This window comes from Serinus canaria, chromosome 2 (genome assembly GCF_022539315.1).
Source record: "Serinus canaria isolate serCan28SL12 chromosome 2, serCan2020, whole genome shotgun sequence".
Lineage (NCBI taxonomy): Eukaryota > Metazoa > Chordata > Aves > Passeriformes > Fringillidae > Serinus > Serinus canaria.
Window position 1 is genome coordinate 99,563,832 of NC_066315.1, and position 22,841 is coordinate 99,586,672.

The window sequence follows — 22,841 nt, forward strand, 5'->3', positions numbered from 1 at the left end:
GTCAGTCTTCACATCAGAAGAAGCAAAACCAACCCACTACACTGGATTTCTCCTGACACACAGATTCTCAATGGCTTTTGGTCTGGCTCTAATCTCTGCCTGTAGATACTGAGGTGGAGGAAGTAAGCCTGCTTGTTTAGATAGGCATCACCTTCCCATTACATCCTACTGCTTGTTCCCATCTCCGCTTTCTTCTTCTCCATTTTGTGTCACCCGCCCTCAGTTAAAACCACGGAAATGATCTGCACTAAAAATAGCCTCTCCCTCCACCTCATTTGGTGAGGCCAAACAAACAGCTTTACCAGGACACAGCTGAGGGCACAGTGCATAAAAATGGGAAAGTGGAGTGGATAGTGATTGGGGGAGGGCTGGAGGAAGGAGGACAATGGCTTAGCCTGGCAGCATTGTTGGAAACAATGCACATGAAACTAAACAGCAGGCACTCCTTAGCTGCCCAGAGCAGCAACATGACTCAAAGACTTGCTTAAATTACAAAAGCTGAGGAGAAAAATAATTGATGTAGAGCCATGAAAAGAGAATCACATGAGCCTAAGCATCTTAGAAAAGTAAATGAATTCCAAAGTCACTTGGCCAGTGATAGACCCTCCAGTTTTGAAACATCAGGTCCTAACAAGAACCCAACCTTTCCACACTGGAAAAACCTGCCCAGAGAGAGTATGCACTGACACAACTGAGCCAGACCTCACCTACAGCAAACAAAGAGTGCTCAGAGCAAACTTGCTAGGAGCAAATGCCTGGAATTCCCCCCCAAGTCAAGCTAACTGTTAGAGTCACAGTTTTCTCCCTACTACGTCTTCACATTCCATAGAGCAACTCTCCACAAAGTGCTGAAACTTTTTATTTTAAATTTCTCTCTTGGTGCCTGGAAGCATGCAGAACAGTATGTTTTTACAAAAAAAACCCAAAACAAATGCACCTAATGGTGCTATTTGCAAAGATGTTTTGTTGTTAGTAGTTTGGAAAGGGAAAAAGTAAAAGAAAAGAAAACTTTGATTTACTACATATTTTTTATCTCTGTATTTCCCCAGGATTCCAACTCCTAAAATTTAAATATGTTGACATCTATCATGTAAGCAAGGATCAGGAATGGCGTCAACATGACATGTGGCTGTACTTATAATAAGCCTACCACTCCTAACAATTACAGAACCAAAAAATATATGCCTTTCAATGTGACAATCTTTTGAGTAAACAACATTGCAAGACCCATGTCAGCATTTTTTCCTTCAAATTCATTCCATTAGAAAAGTAGGAACTACTCCTAGTGGGAATATGAAATGGAAGTTGTCTCTTTTTTCTACAGATTTTGCTATCAGAAGCAGGAGAACTAATGAAACCTGGATATACTGTGATCTGTGTCTGTAGTTCTTTAAACCTCTCTAGCAAAGTCAACAGCTTTGTCTTAACTCTGCTCTCAAACCCCTATTCTGAAGACAAATGTAAAACACAAATCTCCAAAGAGCAAAGACGGCACTTGCCACGGGACTCATGAGTTTACTTCCTCGTGGTGATAGCTGGGAGCTGTCACTAACATTTCAAAGCTACTCACCTGCCACCCTCCACCTGGAGAACCTTCTCACTGATGCCACAGACTTTAAACAAACTTGTTTTATCCTCCAAATTCTATTTTCATTTCCATTTACTCCAGGGGCTACAGCTAATAGCCTCTGAACTGGATTTTTCACCCCACTGTTATCCACCAGATGTCCTAGATCTTGAATAGATTAGAACCTTGTACAGAAGTAGGAAAAGTCTTATACATAAATGCACATATGCATGCCAGTGCACACACGCATGAAAACAAAACCTCCTGCCTGCTGGTTTGAATTGAAAATATCTGAAGACAAGCTCTTTGCTCCTCTGAGCCTTTAGAGATAATACTCCCGACTGCATTACTTCCCTCAGCCATTTTTTTCTGCTTTTAGGGAGGAAAATGTTAGGCCCTGTCAAATTAGGAAATGTGCGTAATTCACTTCTCCATGAGAACTGAATCATGTGCATCTTGCCAGGAATTAGTTTTAAAGCAAGCAACATGTGTAAGCACAAGAGAATTTTGTGCATGCTATGTTATAGTCTGCTGTCTGACATAGCATCCTGGAAGAACATGCACTATTTATGAGAAATTATCACTGTCTGTTTATACAACATGGGCATAACAAAATTAGTTAGATAACTAATGAAGTCCTAGATTAATTCAAGACATGATTACAGAAGATTTAGTTTTGGAAAAGAAGTCCCAGAGGCTTTCAACCAACATGCCCACAAAAGTTCTGTGAACAGAAAGTGGCAAATGTGTAAGACCAACTGACATGACCTTGTATCTTCCAAAGTTTCCCAGATTTTCAGAAGTTTTTAACTTCTTGAGCATGACCTGATTCATGTAACTGAAAATGCAGATGTAAGTGCCTGAAACTGGGCAGTTGTATCTCAGTGCATTTATGAGATTGTGATTGTTAAATTCACTGTTGCAAATATCCCAAACATGTGGACTGCCATACACCATGGAAGAGAGGAATTTTCTCCTCTCCTCAACTTAATTTCCTCCCTCTGAACAGACAGGCACAAGAATATGTAATTACAGCTTTTTAAATATTAAAAATTGTATTTGGCTCCCTTTCCTCTTCAACTTGGAGTGATCTCTTTCCGTGAGTAAACATATCCAGTTTACTTTGTGTCCTCTTACTCTTGATACTCTCCTCTGGACTCCATTTGTATACTTCTTTTTAAATTCAGTTCCCAAAATTAGACACAATACCCTAGCAGAGGACTCACCATTGCCAAAGAGAATGGCATAATTGCTTCATGCTTTTTTGTACAACAGCCTTGTTAATGCATCCCAGAATGAGTTAACTTATTGTTTGTGGTCCATTACTACAACAAAGAATTTTTCCTGCACTACAAGCAGTTTCTTTGCATCCTGTATCCTCTTCTATTCCCTTCCCTAGGGACTTTCTGTTTATTCCTGAGAGGCTACCAGAAGGGGATGACTGGTTGACCTGCTGGAGACATCCATGTTTGACAGACTTTAATGCACAGATTCAGTATTACCAAGATCCTATAGCAACTTGCTCTTAATTGCTTGTACTGCTAAAAAAAGCCTGAAAAGCAAAACAGAATTGAACTATTTTCTTTGAAATGTGCTAGTCACAACTGATAGAGAAAATACGATGAAGAGAGGTACAGATTTAAAAATGAAATAAGTCAATAAAAATAAGTAATTTAGCAGTAAAAAGAGGCCTTCACTAGGAGCCACTCCTAACTATTTTTGCTTCTTTAATCACAATATACAACACTTTTTCCCACAAACCACAAGTGCTGAATCATGTAAGACCTAAATTGACATAAAAATAACAAAATTCTGCTACTTGCAGCATTTCCCCAAGGGACATCAAAAAGTTCCATTTTCTCTTAGTGACACACAGCATTAGGAACTGCAAAAAAAAAAAGGGGCATTTTGTATTTTTAAACATTTTATTTCTCTAATGAGAAGGGTTCAAAACAATGGTGTTCTTTTCTGCTAAATCAGGCAAACCGTAATGAACGATTAAGGAACTATGAGCAGATTTGAAAGCACAAATGTCCTTTGTGGTACTGTAAACACTGCCTCTCCAAAATCAGGCTGAAGAGCAATTTATTTTCCATTTTAAGAACAAAAATAAAGTGTGGTCTCCATCTGTATGGACGAAAATGTTAGTCATGGTACATAATTTTAAAAATGCATCTTCATAAGTCATACATGGCAGTAAAGCAAATGAAAAGACATGTCATTACACATGTCCTGAGAAGACATGACATGTGTAAAAAAATTAAATGCAATGGATTTTTTGAACAGACTAGTCAACATGTATAACAGATCCGAAAATACCTGAGATAAGGATAATTATCATTAACAGTACCCTTTGGGCTCTGCTAATGTATTGGTACAGAGGACTACACGCACATTCCTCTTACCTGCAATTGTGCTCAAGCTCTCAGAGAATTATAAAATAATCTACTGTAATTATACAAAGATATCAACTCAGTGTCAAAAACTCCCCAAACCCTACCAACAGCAAAACACCAACAAAAACCCCCACCCCACAATAAAAAAGACTAGATAATGAAAAAGAAAGCAACAGCTTGAACACTCTTTGTAGTTTGGGTTTCTCGTTGCCCATGGGGTCCAGTAAAATAGGAGGGCAACAAGAATGAGCAAAGTCACAGAACAAGCCCTGTGAGAGAAGTTAAGGAGACTCTTTAAGTGGAAAGACAAATAATTGGAGGTACATGATACACAATGAGGGGGCAATGTCGGAAAGATGAAATATTTCTAATAGAGAAACTAGGGAAGACTTGTGGTCAGCAGACTTGGAGGGAAAAAAACCCAACAAAACAAACAAAAACCTCCAAACCAATCAAATCAATCAAGTGGCACTTCCTCATACAAAACATACTTAAACTGCAGAACTTACTGCCATAACTGAAAGCTCACACAGGTTGGGGGGCAAAAAAAAAAAAAAAAAAAAAGAAGAATTCCGGGAAGAAAAATCTACCAAAATTATTAAATCCAGAAATACCACTCGTAGCCAAAAAAACCTCAGCCATAAATCTGTAGACTAGGACAACCAATGTGGGAAACATTACTATGTGCGGGTCCTTTTTCTATTTCACTATCAGTCACGATCAGAGATGAGATCTGGTGCTAAATGAACCCGTGATCTGAGCTGGTACAGTATTCTTATGGTTTTATTGAGCTGTGCAAATCAATTTAAGGTAAATTATCTAGGACACTGTGCATAAAACCTTTCCTTCTGCACAGAAAGTTATGCTGCTGCAGCCTACTGTTCAGCAAGCCTTTTAAAGATATTATTATTAAAAAACCCCACAATATGAAAATGAATCACAGTGATTGAAAAGACCTACTGTTCACAGCTTAATAGCATCCAGAGAACTGTCACTTATCTGAAAAGGATTTTGCTTATTTCAAGTTCTGTGCCAATCTCTAACCTACACAACTTTATCCACCCCCAAGAAAATCCATAAAAGTGCTCAGCGACCTCCCAAATATAAAATTAACAGGGAAAAATGATCTGCTTGTTTTGTTTTTCAATTATTTGTGATTTTCATATTAATATCACTGCATAACCGGAAGCTCAGCTGCATGAATGCTGTGCTGGCAGTACTAGCTGTGCATTTAGGTCCATATATATCCAACTGTTTAAGCCTTTGCAACATTAGACCCTTGGGAATATAGCTGCTTAGGATGAATTCTGTATTTATGGAATATAATAGTTCTTACCAGCCTTTCATTCATCAGTGAAAAGAATCAAAACTTTCTCTATAGAACTGAAGGCCAAGGATGAAATTGAATACTTTACTTCTTTAAAATCCAGTGAAAATCCTCTGCAGTTTGAATGGCTGGCTCTCAGAAATGTCAACAGCCATTGTCCTCTATTGACTTGGTTTTTAGTCCCTAAAATTATTTTTTTATTATGATTTCTCACTTACACATTCCCTGACTAATTATTCTTTTGGTCCATGAATATACCCACACTCTGCCGTTGGTTAGTGTGTTAAGTTTGCTGCTGTTAAAATCTGGGGAGAAATTCAGCAGATAACAACAATGATTAGAAATGCTAATGCCAGGGGTGGGAAAAGAGAAGCTCTACTGTTCAGCTAAAAGTATGCTATCCTAAATAAGCGAGTCTTCTTTTCCCAAAAGGAACAGGCAGCACTGACATCCTGAGATGGAAAGAAAAGCTAAAGTTAGAGGACACCTGTCTGCCAGAAAGAATATTCTCAAACACATTTTAAAAGCTACAATTCCTACCATGAAGACTCACTCTGCTGTGATACCTGCTGGAAATCCAATAATTAATGACATGGTTTCAGAAGCACGTGGTGACACCTGACCTCTTCCTCTAGTGACCATATATCACTACATAGTTTTTTCATTCAAATTTCTCCTCTGCCTTTTTTCCTTTTCTTTTTTTTTTTTTTTTTTTTTGGTTTGTTTTTGGTTTTTGTTTTTGTTTTTTTGGTTTTTTGGGTTTTTTTTTTGTTTGTTTGGGTTTTTTTGCCTGGAGATGGTAACTCCTCATGGCACACAGCCTGCACCAAAGGCACTCTGGAGCTGACTGACAACCAGGTCCTGCTGCTGTTTGTGGCAGCTGTAGGTTTGCAGGCAAGGGGCAGTTCGTTGTCTGCACAGAAGGCAGCAAGGACACACTTTCCCCTGTTTTAGTTAACTGTTCTTTGCCTTTTCTTGTTTTCTTACCTGACAGTTCTTAAATTTGGTATTATTTAGTTCCTATGAAAGAAAGTATGTGGGTGTATGTTAAGAAAAGAATGATCTGCACAGCTCTGTCACTTAACATCCTCTGGAAGTGAGGGTGGACGTGATCAAAAAGCATTCACAAAATTAACAGAGATAAGAGGGCTTGCATATCTTTAGCCTATTTCATCTTGCTAAACAATTTCAGTTCAAAACAGTGGGATAATTATTTGCATTAGAATATGTTTTAAGTCCTACTGACAGCACCAAGAAAACTCAAATGTAATGAATTGGCAGAAGTGTCAGAAAATGTTTACTTTTAAAAGATTTAAAAGGCAAAGTTCATCTCTAACGTCGACTTAGCAGAAAAAATTCCAATATTCTATCTTGCCTAAGGATAAATATCCTTTCAAAACATCCAGCATAGGTTTTTAAAACAAATACTAGTAGATTAATTACAAGAGCACACTTTAAACCAACCAAAATTAATCTACTGATTTAAAGCAAGAAACCCTAATCTGCATGCTTCATGAGATAGCTGGCATGCTTACAGTACGGGGTAGCTCTGTTCCAAGAAATTATTACAAGTTTCCAAAGTAAAAGGCAATATGAACTTGAAACAATGTTGTACAAATTACATTCTTCTCCTGACTCCTTTTAAAGAGAAGGCCCTGAAACCTGAATTGAATCTCTTTAACTACAGCAAAAACAAATTATGTGACAAGAGTGATAGAACAAAACCATTAACATTTTATGGAAACTTTAGCAGTTAACTGCAAATGTGCATTTTTCTCGCCTTTTATCTGCTTTTTAGCAGTCCTATTTATATTTATTATAAAGAGCTTCTTAGATCCTCAGAGGAAAGAAATTGTTCATAATACATTTTGGTTTTTAACCTATCAATTTCAGTGTATGCAAGGTATACATAGTCTTCTGTTCACACTATTTAGCTTGTTCTCTGTTCCTCCGCTCAGGTTGCTACCTTCTGCAAACAAAATATCCTGTCTGTGTATGCAGTCTTTGTTGACATTAAAAGAGGTAATCTGCTGTTGACAATAAGTACAAGCCATGGATGAAGCTATGGAGGTGATGAAAAAAACAAGCAAAGGGCTAAGCTCAACACGGCTGCAGAAAGAGAAGCTGTGATCTCATCAGGTGCTGAAGAAAGGGGATTGTAGCTCTTTGCGGCTGTGCAGATGAACACTCATTTCTTTGGAACACTAAATAATGACACTAATATTATTTGAGTAGCTGGTAAGTCTCTGTTCCATAGGTTTCCACCGGCTTCAGTGACAAGGTGCATACATGTAATGATTTATCTACGATCTGTACACTTTTATTATGGTCACTGAAGCAAAATACAAAGATCCTCCCTGACTAGTAAACACACTACTTCTGCAGAGCACTCAAAAATGGCAAAAAATCAACCTGTGATCTTTGGCTTTAGAGACTGAAAGAATTAATTGATAATAAAGACAATTCTGAAACATACTCTGCTATGTCTACCTTTTCTCTGGATGAGATGGAAAATATGTTTTTATGTAGTTTATAAATAGTGGCAATTCATAAAAAAATTCAATATCCTTCTTCTGAAAACTGACACTCTTGACAGTCTGAAATGTCATCATCCTGACTAAATGGACAATGTGTCTTCATTAAGAGTGTGGTTACTTTTTGCACTTATTTACATTTACTTCCATTATACTTCAGTTTGATTTACACATAAGCGGAAAAACAAGTGAATTTCTTGCCATCATTTGATGTTCATGTCAAATCTCAATACATAAATTCCTTGGTAATTAAATCTTCTACTTCTGAGATTTCAGTGCACCTCAACAGTAATGGTAAAAATGACAAGAACTTCTTTTGTTTTTTGCCTTAAAAAAGACTGAGGATCGGGATCAGTTCTGGGCAGGCTACTACACCTCTGTCAAGCATCACCATAGGGATCAGTGCTACTCCATTGGCTGTTTTTCCAAACCTGGCCTCGAGGGTGGCACAGGACTGCTGCCACCTCAGCATCGCAGGATCGCTTTCAGAAGATACCCCGGCAGCAGCCACAATTGTGAAGGAATTCAAAACAGCAGACCCCGAAAGCAAACACACTTTAAAATAAACCTATGTCCTTCAAGGTCTGTGGCCAGGACAATGGTAGTACAGGCTTTAACCTATTGATTTTGCCTTTCTTTAATTCAAAATTAGAGTGTACACTGAAAAATACCTGATGAACAAAAATATTCTAATGTTCAGAAATTATCCTCTAATACATTCTTGGTTCTGTGAGGAGAATCAGTCACTCCTACTTAAAATGATAATTCAAGTTATTAGTCTTCCTGTTGCCATCAAATCTAATATCCAAATTTAGATTTAAAAATATTTCTATACTAATAAAATGCAATATAAGTATAGGAACTTTTAATCTCAAATTGTAGCAAAAAAAGGCAGAATGTGACATTTATTATTAATACTTTGCAGTAGTTGACTGGATGCTGGACTGACTGTAAAAAATCCCTCTAACTAATTTGTATTAATAGGTACAAAACTTGGAAGTAATACCAGAAAATGTCAACAGGTTTGGAGACCACAGAAATAACTTAAATTTTACTTAGCAGCAGCAATAATAATAATAATAATAATAATAATAATAATAATAATAATAATAATAATAATAATAATAATAATAATAATAATAATAATAATAATAATAATAATAATAATAATAATAATAATCTTTCCAATTTCACAGTGAAGGTCTCTGTGTTGTGTGATGATAATAAATAAGTCAGGCTGGATAAAGTGTGAATACTGCCTCGCTATCTGGGAAATCAGACTCGCAATATACAACAACAAACATTTAATTTGGTGTTACTATGATGATGTAATACTTAATGTAACACTGAACTTCATTCACAGGCACCATTGTTCATAAGACTTCCTCAAATAATTGCCTTTTCAGAATGGAATTAATTATTTTACGCTGTGAGCTAGGAAAAAAAAAATTAAAAATGCAAAGTACTTATGAAAAAAGTGAACCTTTTCCAGATATTTCAAAGTTGAATCTGTTCTTAAAAATATTGAGACAGGAAGGCTTAGAAACAAAATTTAATATCTGCTTCTTTAATTTTTTTTCTGAATACAACTCCTATTTATTAACTTTGGATCATTTGTGATCATGTACAGGATTTCCTATGGCTCTCAGTCCCAGTATTTCTACTGCTAATTGTTGGGGGCCTAAGTAGATCCCTGAGCTCCTTCCTGGGATACAAATTTAATTATTCCTTCTCATTGCTATAAACTGTTGTGGGTCAGTGAGTTTGGAACAAAGGATGGAAGAAATATGTTACGCTTTTATTACTGAATAATGTTCTACTATAGCAAAAAACTTACTTTGTCTTATGCTTGAACATCAGGGTTTTTTTTGTCTGAAGCAAGCAGCATACCAAACACAAACTGTGTATTTTAAGCAAGAAGTCCTGAGCTTCACAGAAAAGCTGTACTTTATACACAAGCCACTCCAATTTTAACCTCCAGTTGTTTTCAGTAAAGTCAGAGCATTTATTAAGGAGAAAAAATAAAAGAATTAAAGAAAACCATGGTACAGGTTTGTAATTTTACAGTTCCAGTACATATTATAAATTTGAGAAGTTTAGATGTTTTAAGATTTGTTGATTTGGGTTTTTTTTTCCCTCTCAAACTGTTCTATACTAGTTTGTAGTATGATCCCAGTTCCAGTCTCATATTTTTGAAACTACCCAGTTAAAATAATAACTGATTATTTCTGAAAGCACAACTGGATTGACTGATCCATCAAAAGCAAACTTGCTTACAGAGAACAAGAACAACATAACAAGTAACAATGAAGTATTTTTTTTAATCTCATGTATGAAATACTTGTAACTTTGACACTGACTAATCAGAACACTAAGGAATCAGTTTGCTGATTTAATGAAAAACAGACAACTTAAGCCGCATCTGAATGCAAACAGGTACTTCATATGGAAGAAAAACTATTTCTGGGCTTTAGCAGAATCTACTCTTCACAGGGAAAGAGCTCAAATTCAGTATCTGCTGTGAATGCATAGTGTACAGCATGAAAAAACCTGCCACCACCATAAAAACATTTCATGAGTTACCTGATTGCTTCTTCTCCCTATTATTGCCTGGCCTTTCAAAAACTTTCTGTGTTTGTTTAAATATGAAAATATGTTTTTATGTAAATATGAAAATCTACCAATGTGCATTTTAGATCACAGAACACCACAAATGACTTAATTTTTTAAAGTTGAATTGATTTTACAAAGTTAATATTGATATTAATATTGAGTAATGTTAAGTACTGCAACCACAGGTAGTTATAAAAACCTGTGTTCATTCTGCACAAAATAGTAAACAAAGCCCCAAAGTAAAAATTTAGATAGAAAGAAAAATCAAGTGAAGCTATTTGAGTGACAATATTCTCTGCATTCTCTCTTTTATTTTCAGGTAAAACGTGTATTTTCACACTCACAAAAAAGATGGGAAAATTGTGAGTTAAGTGAAAATCAGAAAATGCAAGGTGATGCTATTTTGTAATTCCTTTGGCCTACATCAAAGGGAAACTTAAACAATTTGTGGTCAAATAAAGTGACAGCATTAACTGTACAACCCAAGCAAGTTCAACCATATATAAACCACACTTATCAAGTTTTTTTAAATCCAGGATAAAGACTTTCTACAGCCCAACGCTACACTTCACCTAAGCAAGATTTTCAGTGGCTTCAAACATTGAGATGCACACTGTGAAAAGCAGCCACCTCTAGGCATCAACACAGGATTGAGTTTGAATACCAGGTATCAGAAAAATTTCAAATGCTTAACAAAAGTCTATGTAACTTCAAACTCTGAGCAAAAGTAATCTTTCTTTATCATGTCTTGATATTATGAATGCAATGCCCTGATTTTTAAAAAGAAAACCTGAAGGAAAATTAAAGTCATCAGACAGAACTCAAACTGCAATATCTGAAAATGTAAAGCAAACCGCAGACCTGATTAATCTAAAGTACTTTCCCTGTCAATGCCCACATTAACATTGCATTCTTAACAGCTAAATTAAAGAGCTTGCCTGACTAATAAAATAGCTCTAAAAATTATATTTAAAACTCACACATTAAAATCAGCACAAGGGAGTGCATTCACACAACTCACCACTTATGAAGGTTCCAAAAAATACTTCGCTTCCCAAAAACATTCTTTGCAAAGGAAGATAAATCTTTTGAAAACTCTCCCCGCTCCCTAAAACCTGTGAAGTGTTTACATGTTCTCCACTAAGCAGATGATTCAGGTTTGCTGGTAACTGGTTTGTATTGCCAAACACTTGACAATGCAGCCCAGGGGTAGGTGACCATTACCTGCTATAAACCTACACAAAACTGATCAGATGAGCTTCATTCAAGACATATTTTATGCAAAGTGACTTCATTTGGCGACATTTTCAGGGAAGACAAGTGGTAAAGGAATTATACACTGATCAGCTTTGTAGTTCCCAGAAAATTCAAAAACTTTAACAAAGACAACTGACCTTGAATAAACACAACTCAGATAATACACCACAGCTACCAGCATAATATGGCCTTAATATGTTCTCCCTGACTGACAAAGGACAAAATAAATCCCCATCAATAGAGGATTAAAATTGCAGCAGGTCAATTCCTGTTAACTTTAGCAAATATCAATCAACACATTGCCAAAAATAATTTAAAAATCCTTTTTGATAGGGCACCCATGCTGCAATTCCAGTGTTAAAGCACTTCTGCTGATTCTACCTTTGAGCAAAGATAATGGCTAATCTGGTCAGACAAAAATTTATCTTGATAGCTGTCACAACTTCAAGGAAGAAAATACAGTGGACACTTGACTTATTTCTATGTATCACTTTTGTGAAAACTCTAGCTCCAATTTTTATGATTTATGGAATAAAACACATCAGTCAGCCAGGAAATACTTTGTAAAATTGTACAGTCTTTTATAAAAGTAATGAAAGACTATGTAAAAATTATAAAAGAAATTCAGAAAACTTTCAGTTTTTTTATACCAACTAAAAGAACCATCAAGGTAGCATAACCAAACCATACAGATAATGATTTTTTAAAGTAAAACTCTTGTGGGGGGCACTCCACAGACTCTTAAAGTAATGTTAAAACACTGTAAAGACAAAACCATTTGTTTTAAAATTTGTATCACTACTAAAGAAAACATTCTGCTAACATTTTATAGAGAGGCATGTAATTTAAAAAACCAGACAAACAAAACCCAGAATATTTTAGTCTAAATATGAAATCCCCATCTTTACTCAAGTTCTTGGAATTTCAGTCATAAATTGCAATTAAGAGTATGATATCACCCACAGGAAATCAGTATTTTCATATCCACCTATTTTAAGGCTAATTTTCACAATTAAATGTGTATTAGTTAATTTGTATGCAATTTAAGAATATCTGTCCAAGCACACCCAATATGTCATAAATATGCTTAAATTAGCGCCCCAGGAGTGTTGGTCAGATTGTGCCATCAGTGATGTTTCTGCATTTCATCAGGAATCTCACTTTAAAGACTCCTGATAAGGTGCAGTCATTTTCCCACATTTGGCATGCAATGTATCTGAAATCCATCTTCAACTAACACACATCGATTTTTATGACAAGGGTTACGTGGCTAATGTCATCCAAAAAATGACACATCTGTAATTCAAATTGCAACACTAAGGGTCTTTAACAACTCATTACCATTCACAAACCCTAAAGCTGCCTCTTCCCTCATTCAAAGAAGGGTAACCTTTGTCACTCTATAGAATGTGCCAAAATGTGCCCCAGAGCTGCCTAAGTCAGCATTTTTCCCTTCACAACTATTTTGAAGTAAGGATGATTAGCCCTAAAGTCCGGCATGTCTACTGCTAAACACTTGCTTTGGGCTCAGAAGGCCTTACTCCATACATCAGCTATTAATTACAGAATCAGTAATGCTTAGCTGAGGATGCCTGACTGATTACTATCCAAGTATTTATTTTTATATCTGTCCTTATCCGAAAATACTAAATGGGTCAAAATTTATTTCAGCTGGAAACCTAATTTTACTTTATCATTGGCTTAAACTGGAGTAAAATCAAGCCCTGAAGCACAATAGCATTTTTTTTTCAATCTGCCTTGCTCATAAATCCTCCTGGAGATAAATAACATTCAAACCAAGAAAAATTTAAAAGCCCCAAAAAATCTTGGCATACTTTACATTTTACAAATATTAAACCTATGAATTGAGCTGAGATGAAAACAGAAGGGAAAATATCAAAGTGACACAGAAATATATTTACTTCTAAATCAGCATTAGATTTCTCTTCTTCTTTTAAACCTGTACCAATCTTTTAAATATTTTGTAAAATTAGGACTAATAATTGACACTATTTAAATAACATAACGGTATTTTCAGAAAACCTATTTAGTTAAAAACCACTTATTAATATTTTTATTTTAAACCAAAATGGACTATGAATTGAGATTTCAAATGAATTATTAATTGTTTCAAGGTCTACTGGGTCCTATTCTTTTCCCTCCAAGAAGGTTAAATTTTCTCTATATAAAATACCAAGCCATGAATCAAAATTGACTAGATATAGCCAGCCTCTTGAAAAAGGAGGAAATTTGAAAGCAATAATAAAATGAAAACATCTCCAGCCCTATGAAAAGTCCAGTTTAGCCTTCTTTTATCCCAGGAATTCAAAAGAACATATGTATTACAGAGAACTGCCAAGTATGTGTATCACCATTTTTTTTACTCCTCTAAGGATCAAAATTCACTAAAAAAAATCCACAGAAAATGAGCAACAAATGCTTCAGAACTGTAATACCTGCATAAGACAAATACTTAATGTCAAGCTCACATTCCATTTCTAAAAAGAGTTTCTCATTTTCACTAACTTACATCCACCAATTGAGCAATTATGCAATATGTGGGTGTACCTTGCAGTCGTTTTTTTTTAACATCTGCATTCTGTGTTAAATTCTAACTGTACAAGATGTCTGATAATTTTTCTTTATCTTGAACCTTCAAAGTGGTAGGTTTACCAGAGGCAAAACCACACATCAGAGAATATGAGTCATATAACAAAGAAACAACTCTTCCCCTTCTCCCCCTTGTACCATGAAGCTATAATAACCTAAAGACACTCTACTGTAAATGGCTTCTTTGGCAGTATTGATAGCATGTACAACTCGCAATCATTTAGCCAACAAATGAAGATATTTTAAGTCCTTACTGTATCCATAAAAAATTGCTTTCAGTACCATTTTAAGGCAAATTAAAACTCTGCTACAGCAAAAATAAAATTCAGAATGTCTATGCACTTGTTTTCTTGTCATGCATAAAAAATGAAACATTCTATGCATGTGCCTATAAATAATAACATAAAAAAATAGAAATAATGTATGATGCCTATGCAAGTTAATCTGAAAAGTATCTCTCATTTGTATACAAAAGATCAGCCTCCACAAACAAGTCCCACATTGATTCCATATCAAATTAAGGCAACATTACATACAAGCAAACCTGCTCATGCCAACTAAAATACATGAGGAAGCAAAGCACCTCACTTGACCACTGCTTACACAGGTTTCCACTCTGAAGTGCAGTTAAGTATGGGAAACAACACTGAGGCCACTCTAGCCTTTTATTTTCTCTTATATCCTTTTCTGCAGGTAGACAGTAACTCCTCAGAATAACATCCTGCATCTAATTCCACTAGGAAATCAGCTTTCAACAAAGTCTTATTTGATGTGTCAATATGTAAGATTGCATCAGAAAATTTGAAGAGAACTAAATGCAGAAACAGCATTTAGAAACATTAGCAAATAAATCCATAACAACAAAACCTTGCATCACTAAAACAGGTGCAACCACCACAGTCTTGCAGGAAAGTTAACAGAGGTGATGCTGGCATAAGAACTTTCTATAATCATCTTCCAAAAAGTAAATAACCCCAATGTTTCACTAAATACAAGTGTAGCAATATATTCCCCTTCAAAGCAGAATAAATCAGTGGTTTCTATTCTTACCTGTGTATAGTCAAAGTCAGAAAGAGGAGCTATACTCTTGATGTAGTCCATTCGAAATTGGTTTTCTGGGTTGGCCAATGGAACTGGGGGTATTAAAGTGCTCATAGCTGAAACTATAGTCTAGAATTGGATAAAGAAAAAAAACAAACACATTAATCTGGATACAGGATCAATAGAAGATAATCCAATCTGATCAGCAAAATGGGATTTCTCATCACAATCTTGGAAAGCATCATCCTTATAATTTCCAGTACAAACAAGCATGTAAGAACAGTATAAAGTGTGGTCTTACCACAATCGCATCTTTAACGTTTTTCCGAATATCCAGTATTTTCTGTTTCTTTTCTCTGCATTAAAACAGAAATATGAACACTTTGATTTTTTCTTCCAAAGCAGTTCAGTCACTTGCATTTAATTATTTTTCACTGATGGCTTGTTTATCTGCTCTTCAAACATCAAAACATACTAATAGTAAAAAAAAAAAAGGCAAGACAAATAAATTTTGCCCTTATCCATTTTCTTGCATAGTATGAAAAGCAATGCACATTCATCCCTAATATATTTTTTTAAATCATTCAATCACAGCCACATCTGCAAAGCTTCTCCTGATGGAACTGGAAGTCATTCTTTCATTTCTACAGCATGATGTAAACATGCTCTAAATTAACAACACGTAGGTGAAGGCCAACAAATATCTAAAATGAATGCTATAGATTAATAATGATTTCTGGCAAAGAGTTCTTTAGAGACAAAATGATGTAGCCTCACAAAACAGGAGGATTTCTAACAAATAGGCAAAATTAGTTTCAGTTTTATGCTAACCCCAGCACCGGAAAAACGGCACACAGTGTCATCTGATTATGATTTGACATGTATTTTTATATTACAGACAGATGCAATATTTGGTTATTTGCTTCTATGTAAAAAGTAGTCGCCATGTTGTTGCTACACAGGGGCCTGTCAAGCGCTGCAGTAGCAACAGTGTAAAATACAGTAAAGGGGCCAGAAGGAGAAAATGCAAACATACAATAGCAGCAATTTCCTTATTCTCACTCCCCTCCCTCCCGCACAACACAGTGTCAAGCCACCAAAACACAGGGGATGAGAGGAGAAATTTCCTAGCGTACTGAGTGTTAACCTGTTTCCAACATTTAAGGAAAAATAAGTCACAAAGTGTCAATAATTCTTACTCTGAATTAAATCCATTGACATGTAGGATTCGCATTTGTTTCACAATAGTGCTTTTTCCTGACTCACCAGCCCCTAAAAGAGAAAGAAGGAAAGGGAGAACATTGAGATACACGGTTCAGGCTGGGTGGTCGGAGAGTTCTTTTGGTTTGGTTTTTTTTTTGGGGGGGGGGGTTTGGACGCGACAGCATCTCCCACCTCGGCAGCATTTCTGTATGTGTGCATCCATGTGGCTCAGGCGCTGAGCTCGATCTGTGGACGCCTCGCTTATTGCTCAATACAGCAGCCTACATTTTCCATAGCCAAGGCGCACGCCGCATCTCCCCTCTCCCCGGCGGGCTGGGGCTGCTGCCCCCACCTCGCCCCGCTCGCCCCGGCCCCCACCTCTGCCGCTTCCTCCTTACCCAGCAGCAGCAAGCGGTGTGTCGCTTTATAAGCCAGCCTCTCTTTCTGCAACTGCTTCTCTATTTTTTTGTTGGCTTCTCGCTGCGCTTTCTCATCGATACGCTGATCCTCCGTTTTGCTGTTGCCCAAACACCCCATAGCCGCTGCTCAGGGTGGATGTCAAATCGCTGCCTTCTCAGATTTAGTATTTACAAGGGGGAGGGAGTGGGGGGGAGGCAGAAGACAAGTCTTTATATCCGTGTGTGTCCCTGCGACGGTTTCTCTCCGCTTCTTCCCACCCGGCTCGCTCACATAAAATGGTCTCTGGCCGCTTTCCGATCGCAGCGGAGTTGGCTGCTTCGCTCCCCACCAGAGATGCGGAGAGCAGGCGGCAGAGGTAACCCTGCCCCGGCGGGGAGGGGGTGGGGGGAGAAAGCTGTGCAAAAATGCCTAACATGCAACGAGAGGGAGAAAAGGGCTCCTCCTGGAAACCAGCCGGGTGCCGCTCTCCGCTCTCCCTCCCCACCGCGCACACAATCCCTATATTTCTCTGTAAAGGTCTATTTTTGTCTTCCTAACTCAGCACTGCCTCTTTCTGCGAGACCAGGAAACAGCCCCGCTACCAGCCCTACGCGCAGGGAAGCCGAAGGAGAAAGGTAAAAGCCGGACGGATCTACCTGGATCCTGCGGGGCCGGGGCCGGGCGGCGCCTCGGGGTCCGCGCCCCCCGCCCCGGGCCGCCCCCGCCCGCCCCGCTCGGCGGCCCCGGGCGCGCTGCTGCCGCCAAAACCCGGAGCTGGCACCGCCGCCGCGGGACCTGCGGCCTCCGGACCCCCGCCCGCGGCCTCCCGCAGGGGTAGGGAGCTGCGGGACGCGGCGCTCGGGGACCCGGGCGGGCTTTTCCCGGCCTTTCCCCGCGCTCCTCGGCGGTACGGGAAGAGCCTGGCCGCTGCCGGAGCGAGGGTTGGCATTCCTGGGTCTAGAATCCCAGGCTGGCACAGGTGATGGCTGCCATCGTGACCGACCTGCGGGAGCAGCGCCGGGAGCCAGCCCCTGGCAGCAGCGTCTGGGAGCGGTCGGGGTCTGCCCGCGTGAACCCCGACACACAGAGCACGCATATGCACAAACACACTGCCTCGACCTGACCAACAAAATGTCCCTTTCCACACAAGTAGTCACGGCAGCACACGGGCCGTCTTTTCCCTTTGAATATTCCAAACTGCATCAGCTGAACCAGAAAATGGAGCTATCCTAACAGCTCATGATAATGTGCAATACGAACATGATAATATGCATGTCTAATATCACTACAACAACAAATGCCGACAAGAAGCCCTATCTCCGTTCCTTCATTTGCCTCCATTTTAGATCCTAAAATGAAACTTCAAGCTAGACAACTCTATAGGTATTCCTTTTTGCTTCAAATCTCTTGCCTTGCAAACTGGCACCTCAGTGCAAAAGCAGCGGTACAGCACCTGGCTCGTCCTAAACTCCCCCTGCACAGAAATCACCTGCACTGCTCAGACGTGATGCTTGATACACTGAGACAGAAGAACACTACGAAAAGAATGGATATTACTCTGCAGTCCCCAAATACTTTTAGCTTTTATCTCCAAATAGCCCCCCATACTTTCAAAGATGGCTTACTGAAAAATTAATATTTTGATAGATACTTATGTGTGCAAAATCCTGGTCCCAACTAGAATCAAAGGGAGATTGCCATCAACTTCAATCAAAGAAAATAGCATTTTAATCTAAAATGTCTTGAAAACTATGTAGCAAAAAGAAACTTGATTTTACAAGCAGGAGGATTTAGTTTAGCTGGTTTTGGTTTTTTCAATGGCTCCCTCACTCCGGTGGGAAATGCTGAATCAAGGAAGAGAAACTGGTACTGTCTAATTTGAGCACACATCAGAGGAAGGTGAAAAGGGCAGAACCCAGAAAATGAACAGGTACTACTCCACCTGTGGTTGGGTATGCAGAGTTTTCAAGAGACTAGGAAATTCAAGTGCCAGATATGTGGTTTTATGATACTGCTTGATCTTGACTCTGGAAGCTGTTTTCATCTTCCCTCTTATATAGGTGGGGGGAGCTGGGGTAACACACTAGAGGATTGACAGGCTCTGCCAAGTCAAAATATGCATTTTTAAAGTGTTACTGAGCTGCATTTTTTTAGGACAGACCGCTTTTTTCCTATTGACATTTTTCTGTCCGGAGAGACAAAAAGCACCTCAGATACAGATAGATTTGGAAGCACAGTTCAGGGTGACTGCTGTTTTTGGAGGCTTTCAGACACAGGATATATGAAGAATAGCTTTTGTGAAGAGCAGTCATGTTTGCTCCCTCCTCTATGAGAGCCCAGAACTGAATGGCTTGGTTAGAAATCACTAACTGTGTCTGAATTTTCATAGTCCTTCAGTGTCAGAAGCTGTAATTTATGATGCACGAGATGTGTGCAGCCATATTCATTACCTGGGTAAATACCTCAGTTTGAGACCTAAGTCCCAAAGGTGGCTAGTGTCAGTTGGTCTGCAGGAATCTGCCTTGTTTCTTCCCCTCCTCTTCCCAGCAGTTTTCCTCTTTCATGTACTAACCCTGGCATTTTTGGTGCGACTTGTTCCCAGCTTTGAAACAGTTCAGTGCCAATAAATAGGATTTTACAGGATCCTGGTATATCCTGCTCTTACCTTTCTCCAAAAGAGGGAAAGTGTTTTTCTCATTTCCTCTCTCCCCCTCGAAAAACCCCATGACCCTTTTGGGTCTCTTCCTCCTGAGAAAAGATCACTCAGTTCAAGAATGATACGCACAAGCAACCTGTGCCCAGAAAGAACTTTTAGCTGTAATTATATTCCCAACCCTCCCTTTGCTTTTCCCAAACACATCACTTATCCCAACAAAACTGAACTACAAAATCCTAGAAGCAATAATAAACAACAGAGAATTTTTCACCCCATTTGGACACAGCTCTTTTTTTGTTTTTTCCAGAGAGAAACCATAGCTATCATATATGAATATGTCTCTTCTGCACACAAATAAATCTAAGACTCTATAAAAGGTTTGCAGCAGTGCTGCTTCACCAAACCAACTTCCAGTACAAACTGTGCACAGGAATAAAAATAAAATCCCAGACAAAGGAAAGAAGGCTCTTCCTGGTTTCCCCCTCTCTTCTAAGGCAACAAATCGTCCTTGAGTTTCTAAAGGATGAGGTATTTCACATTGCTTCTGCTCCTTCATATTAGGCAGCATATTTATACATACATATATTTTTATATGCACATTTATATATGCATATATTTATAAATATAAGTACACACAGAGTGGATATCTGTGTAAAAAAATGAGATTCACCTTCTACTTTTGTGCTACATTTGGTGGTAGTGCCTCATGAAACCAGGCAATACAGCACAAGACCTCCTGGGGGGAAACTGGAGACACCTTTACTTCCTGCTTTCCTCTTTGAGTTTCCACCTCAGGATGCACTGTTTGTGAGCCTCAGGCTGAATGCTGGGGAGCACAAGCTGCTTGCTTGAAGCCATATTTGCTGTTTTGTATGGAGGAGGATTGACAGCCCAGTTGAAGCCACACTGGGTGGCCACCCCCTGCCACAAAGTCAGTCTCGTTTCTTGTGCTTGTTCTGCTTGGAGTAAGAAGGGACAAAACCCCAGTAAGAATTAATGTGGAGCTCCTACAGATCCAGCTAAAGAGACTGGTTTGCTCCTCCAGTCCAGAGCAGGACTGATGCAGAGCTTTTTCTTGCAAACAGTAGGTAAAAGTGGAGAAGGTTTCTATACAGCAACCCTGCAGACCATTTGCAACCCATCTTCCCTTTACATGGCCTCCTTTGAGGCTTTGGATACATTTTTTAAAAAAGAACAAATGGAAAGATGGAGGTAATCAAAACACATAGGAGGGACCTAAGCCACTGGTAAAGAGATTCTTCCAGCTTGACAGTCTTCCTGCCTCAAATTTCACAGGGATCTCTGAACCCTCTGCTGACACTATCCTCAAGTATGGGCACTGTACTAGGCGAGTAACACTGGTGCCCTGATCACTGCTTCTCCTCACTAACTTCTTTTTCATGTAGCCTACTGCTGGCAAATCAGGATATGCAACTCACTAGTGGCTGAGTTTTTACTCCACCTCAGCATCAAACTTGGGAGGAAAACAAAAGAGAAAAATGAATTGTAACTGCATAGGCATGCAAGAAAAGAATTATTTCTCTCTAAAAATAAATTACTGGTAAGTTTCTCTCTCTGTAGATGTCAAATATTAACACAAAAGTACACACTCTGTGGAAGGCTACATTTGGAGTTTTATAAGATACGTGAACCAAAAACCAAAAAAAATTATGACTCTAACTGTGTTAAAAATACTGACTCTAAGGGTTTAGGAAAAAACAGCATTTACTTCGCAGAGAAGTGAATATCACACTCAAAACCAAATCTAACCTTCATCCTTTTGTTTAAACCCATGACCTCAAAAAAGTCATTAAAATTTTTTGAGAGGGGCTCATCTGTTTTAAGAAGCAGGATGGGGGACATGCCAGAAAAGATGAGGTATGCATTTGCACAGTGACTGTGGACCTGATCCCAAAGTGCCTTCACGTCCATTGATTAAGGACAAATTCCCTGATGCAGAAGAGGGTCAGGCAATGCTGGCGGGCCTGGCAAAGCTCTGAGCGGGTCCTTGGCTCCTTGACACGGCTGTTTCCCAAGCCATGCTCCTTTACTTGGCAGCTGCCACTGTGTAACTCACCTGACAAACCACCTTCTCCTGTGCCCACTCCTCTCCCATCCTTGTGCAGCACAGGGAGCAAAAGGGAGAAAGCAGGATGTGATGGAGTAGAAGGCTGTGGGCTTATGATAATAGTCTGAAGAAAAAGAAAAATTTTTCACAGAAGAACTGCAGGCAGCAGTGCACAGAAATGACAATGATGGCCTTTAGCCCTTTGAAAGCATTTGTGAAGGGGACGATTAGATCTAGCAGGAGCCAGATGCTTCTTGGGAAGCCCATGTAGAAAAGCATCAGGTGAAAAGCAGATTTGCAGTATGATTACACTAAAGAAAGAAGACAATCCTCTTTCATTCAAGCTAGTTATTCCTTATCCAAGCTAGTTATTCCTCATCCATGTCCCAAAGAAAGCAATGGGAACAGGGAACTTCTGCTACGGCCATCCCATCAGCTCAGGGCTTCCCTTTAGAGCCTTACTGGTAAAATGATTCCGGTGTTTATTCTTGTCTTTTCTGACTAGAAATCCCTTATCTGTGAAGAGAGACTCACATGGCATCATTCCACACAGGTCCATCTGTTGGTACCAGAGGCAGAAGCAGCTGATTGAAACTAACATAAATCCAGCAATATCCTAATAGCATTTAAAAGACTAAGCAATCTCCTGTGGTTTAAATATTCTTACATACTACAATGAAATAACATTGTTAAACAAAATGACACAGACGCATTTGCAATAAGCAAAAGGGATAAGTTTTTGATGAATTTGCAAGACAACAGTATTATAGGATATGTTACATTTTTGGCAAAAAAGGAGGCACTTTTCTGTCAAATTATGAAGAATTTCACTTGGCTGGACACTCCAAGGGCACTTCCCCAACTTTCCCTCCCCTTAACAAAGTAATACATTCCTATTTTAAGGCAGTGGAAAATTAGTCCTAATCAATTGTTTAGGGGAGTCATTAGAATTAAACAGATTAAAGCCAGGCATAATATGCTAATATTGCCCTAATTTAGAAGTGAATGAATCAATAAATAAAGAAGTCAGCTAGAATTATAGCTGAAGTTACCACTTTCAGAAAAGGAGTAAAACCTATACAGGAGACATGTCCTGGATTCTCTGCAACATGCTGACTAACATTTTGCACAGCTGTAACAGCAAAGCCAAATCATCTGTCTGCCGTTTGT

The 22,841-nt window shown here is 38.6% G+C and overlaps 1 protein-coding gene across 3 annotated transcripts in view; it reads right to left on the minus strand.

The window, feature by feature from the left end:
- Window positions 1-22,841, minus strand: part of GNAL (G protein subunit alpha L) — a 175,331-nt gene that overhangs the window by 93,780 nt on the left and 58,710 nt on the right. Inside the window, exons 1-4 of one of the 3 annotated variants that reach the window (XM_009102028.4) lie at window positions 16,947-17,620; window positions 16,545-16,617; window positions 15,647-15,701; window positions 15,355-15,474 (exon numbers count right to left, since the gene is read on the minus strand). In XM_009102028.4, the coding sequence (XP_009100276.1) occupies window positions 15,355-15,474; window positions 15,647-15,701; window positions 16,545-16,617; window positions 16,947-17,085 (387 nt within the window). In that variant the 5' untranslated portion in view covers window positions 17,086-17,620. Of the gene's footprint in view, window positions 1-15,354; window positions 15,475-15,646; window positions 15,702-16,544; window positions 16,618-16,740; window positions 16,874-16,946; window positions 17,621-22,841 lie in introns of those variants that run through there. The other 2 variants (XM_018908697.3, XM_050970478.1) reach the window with 2 other exon arrangements.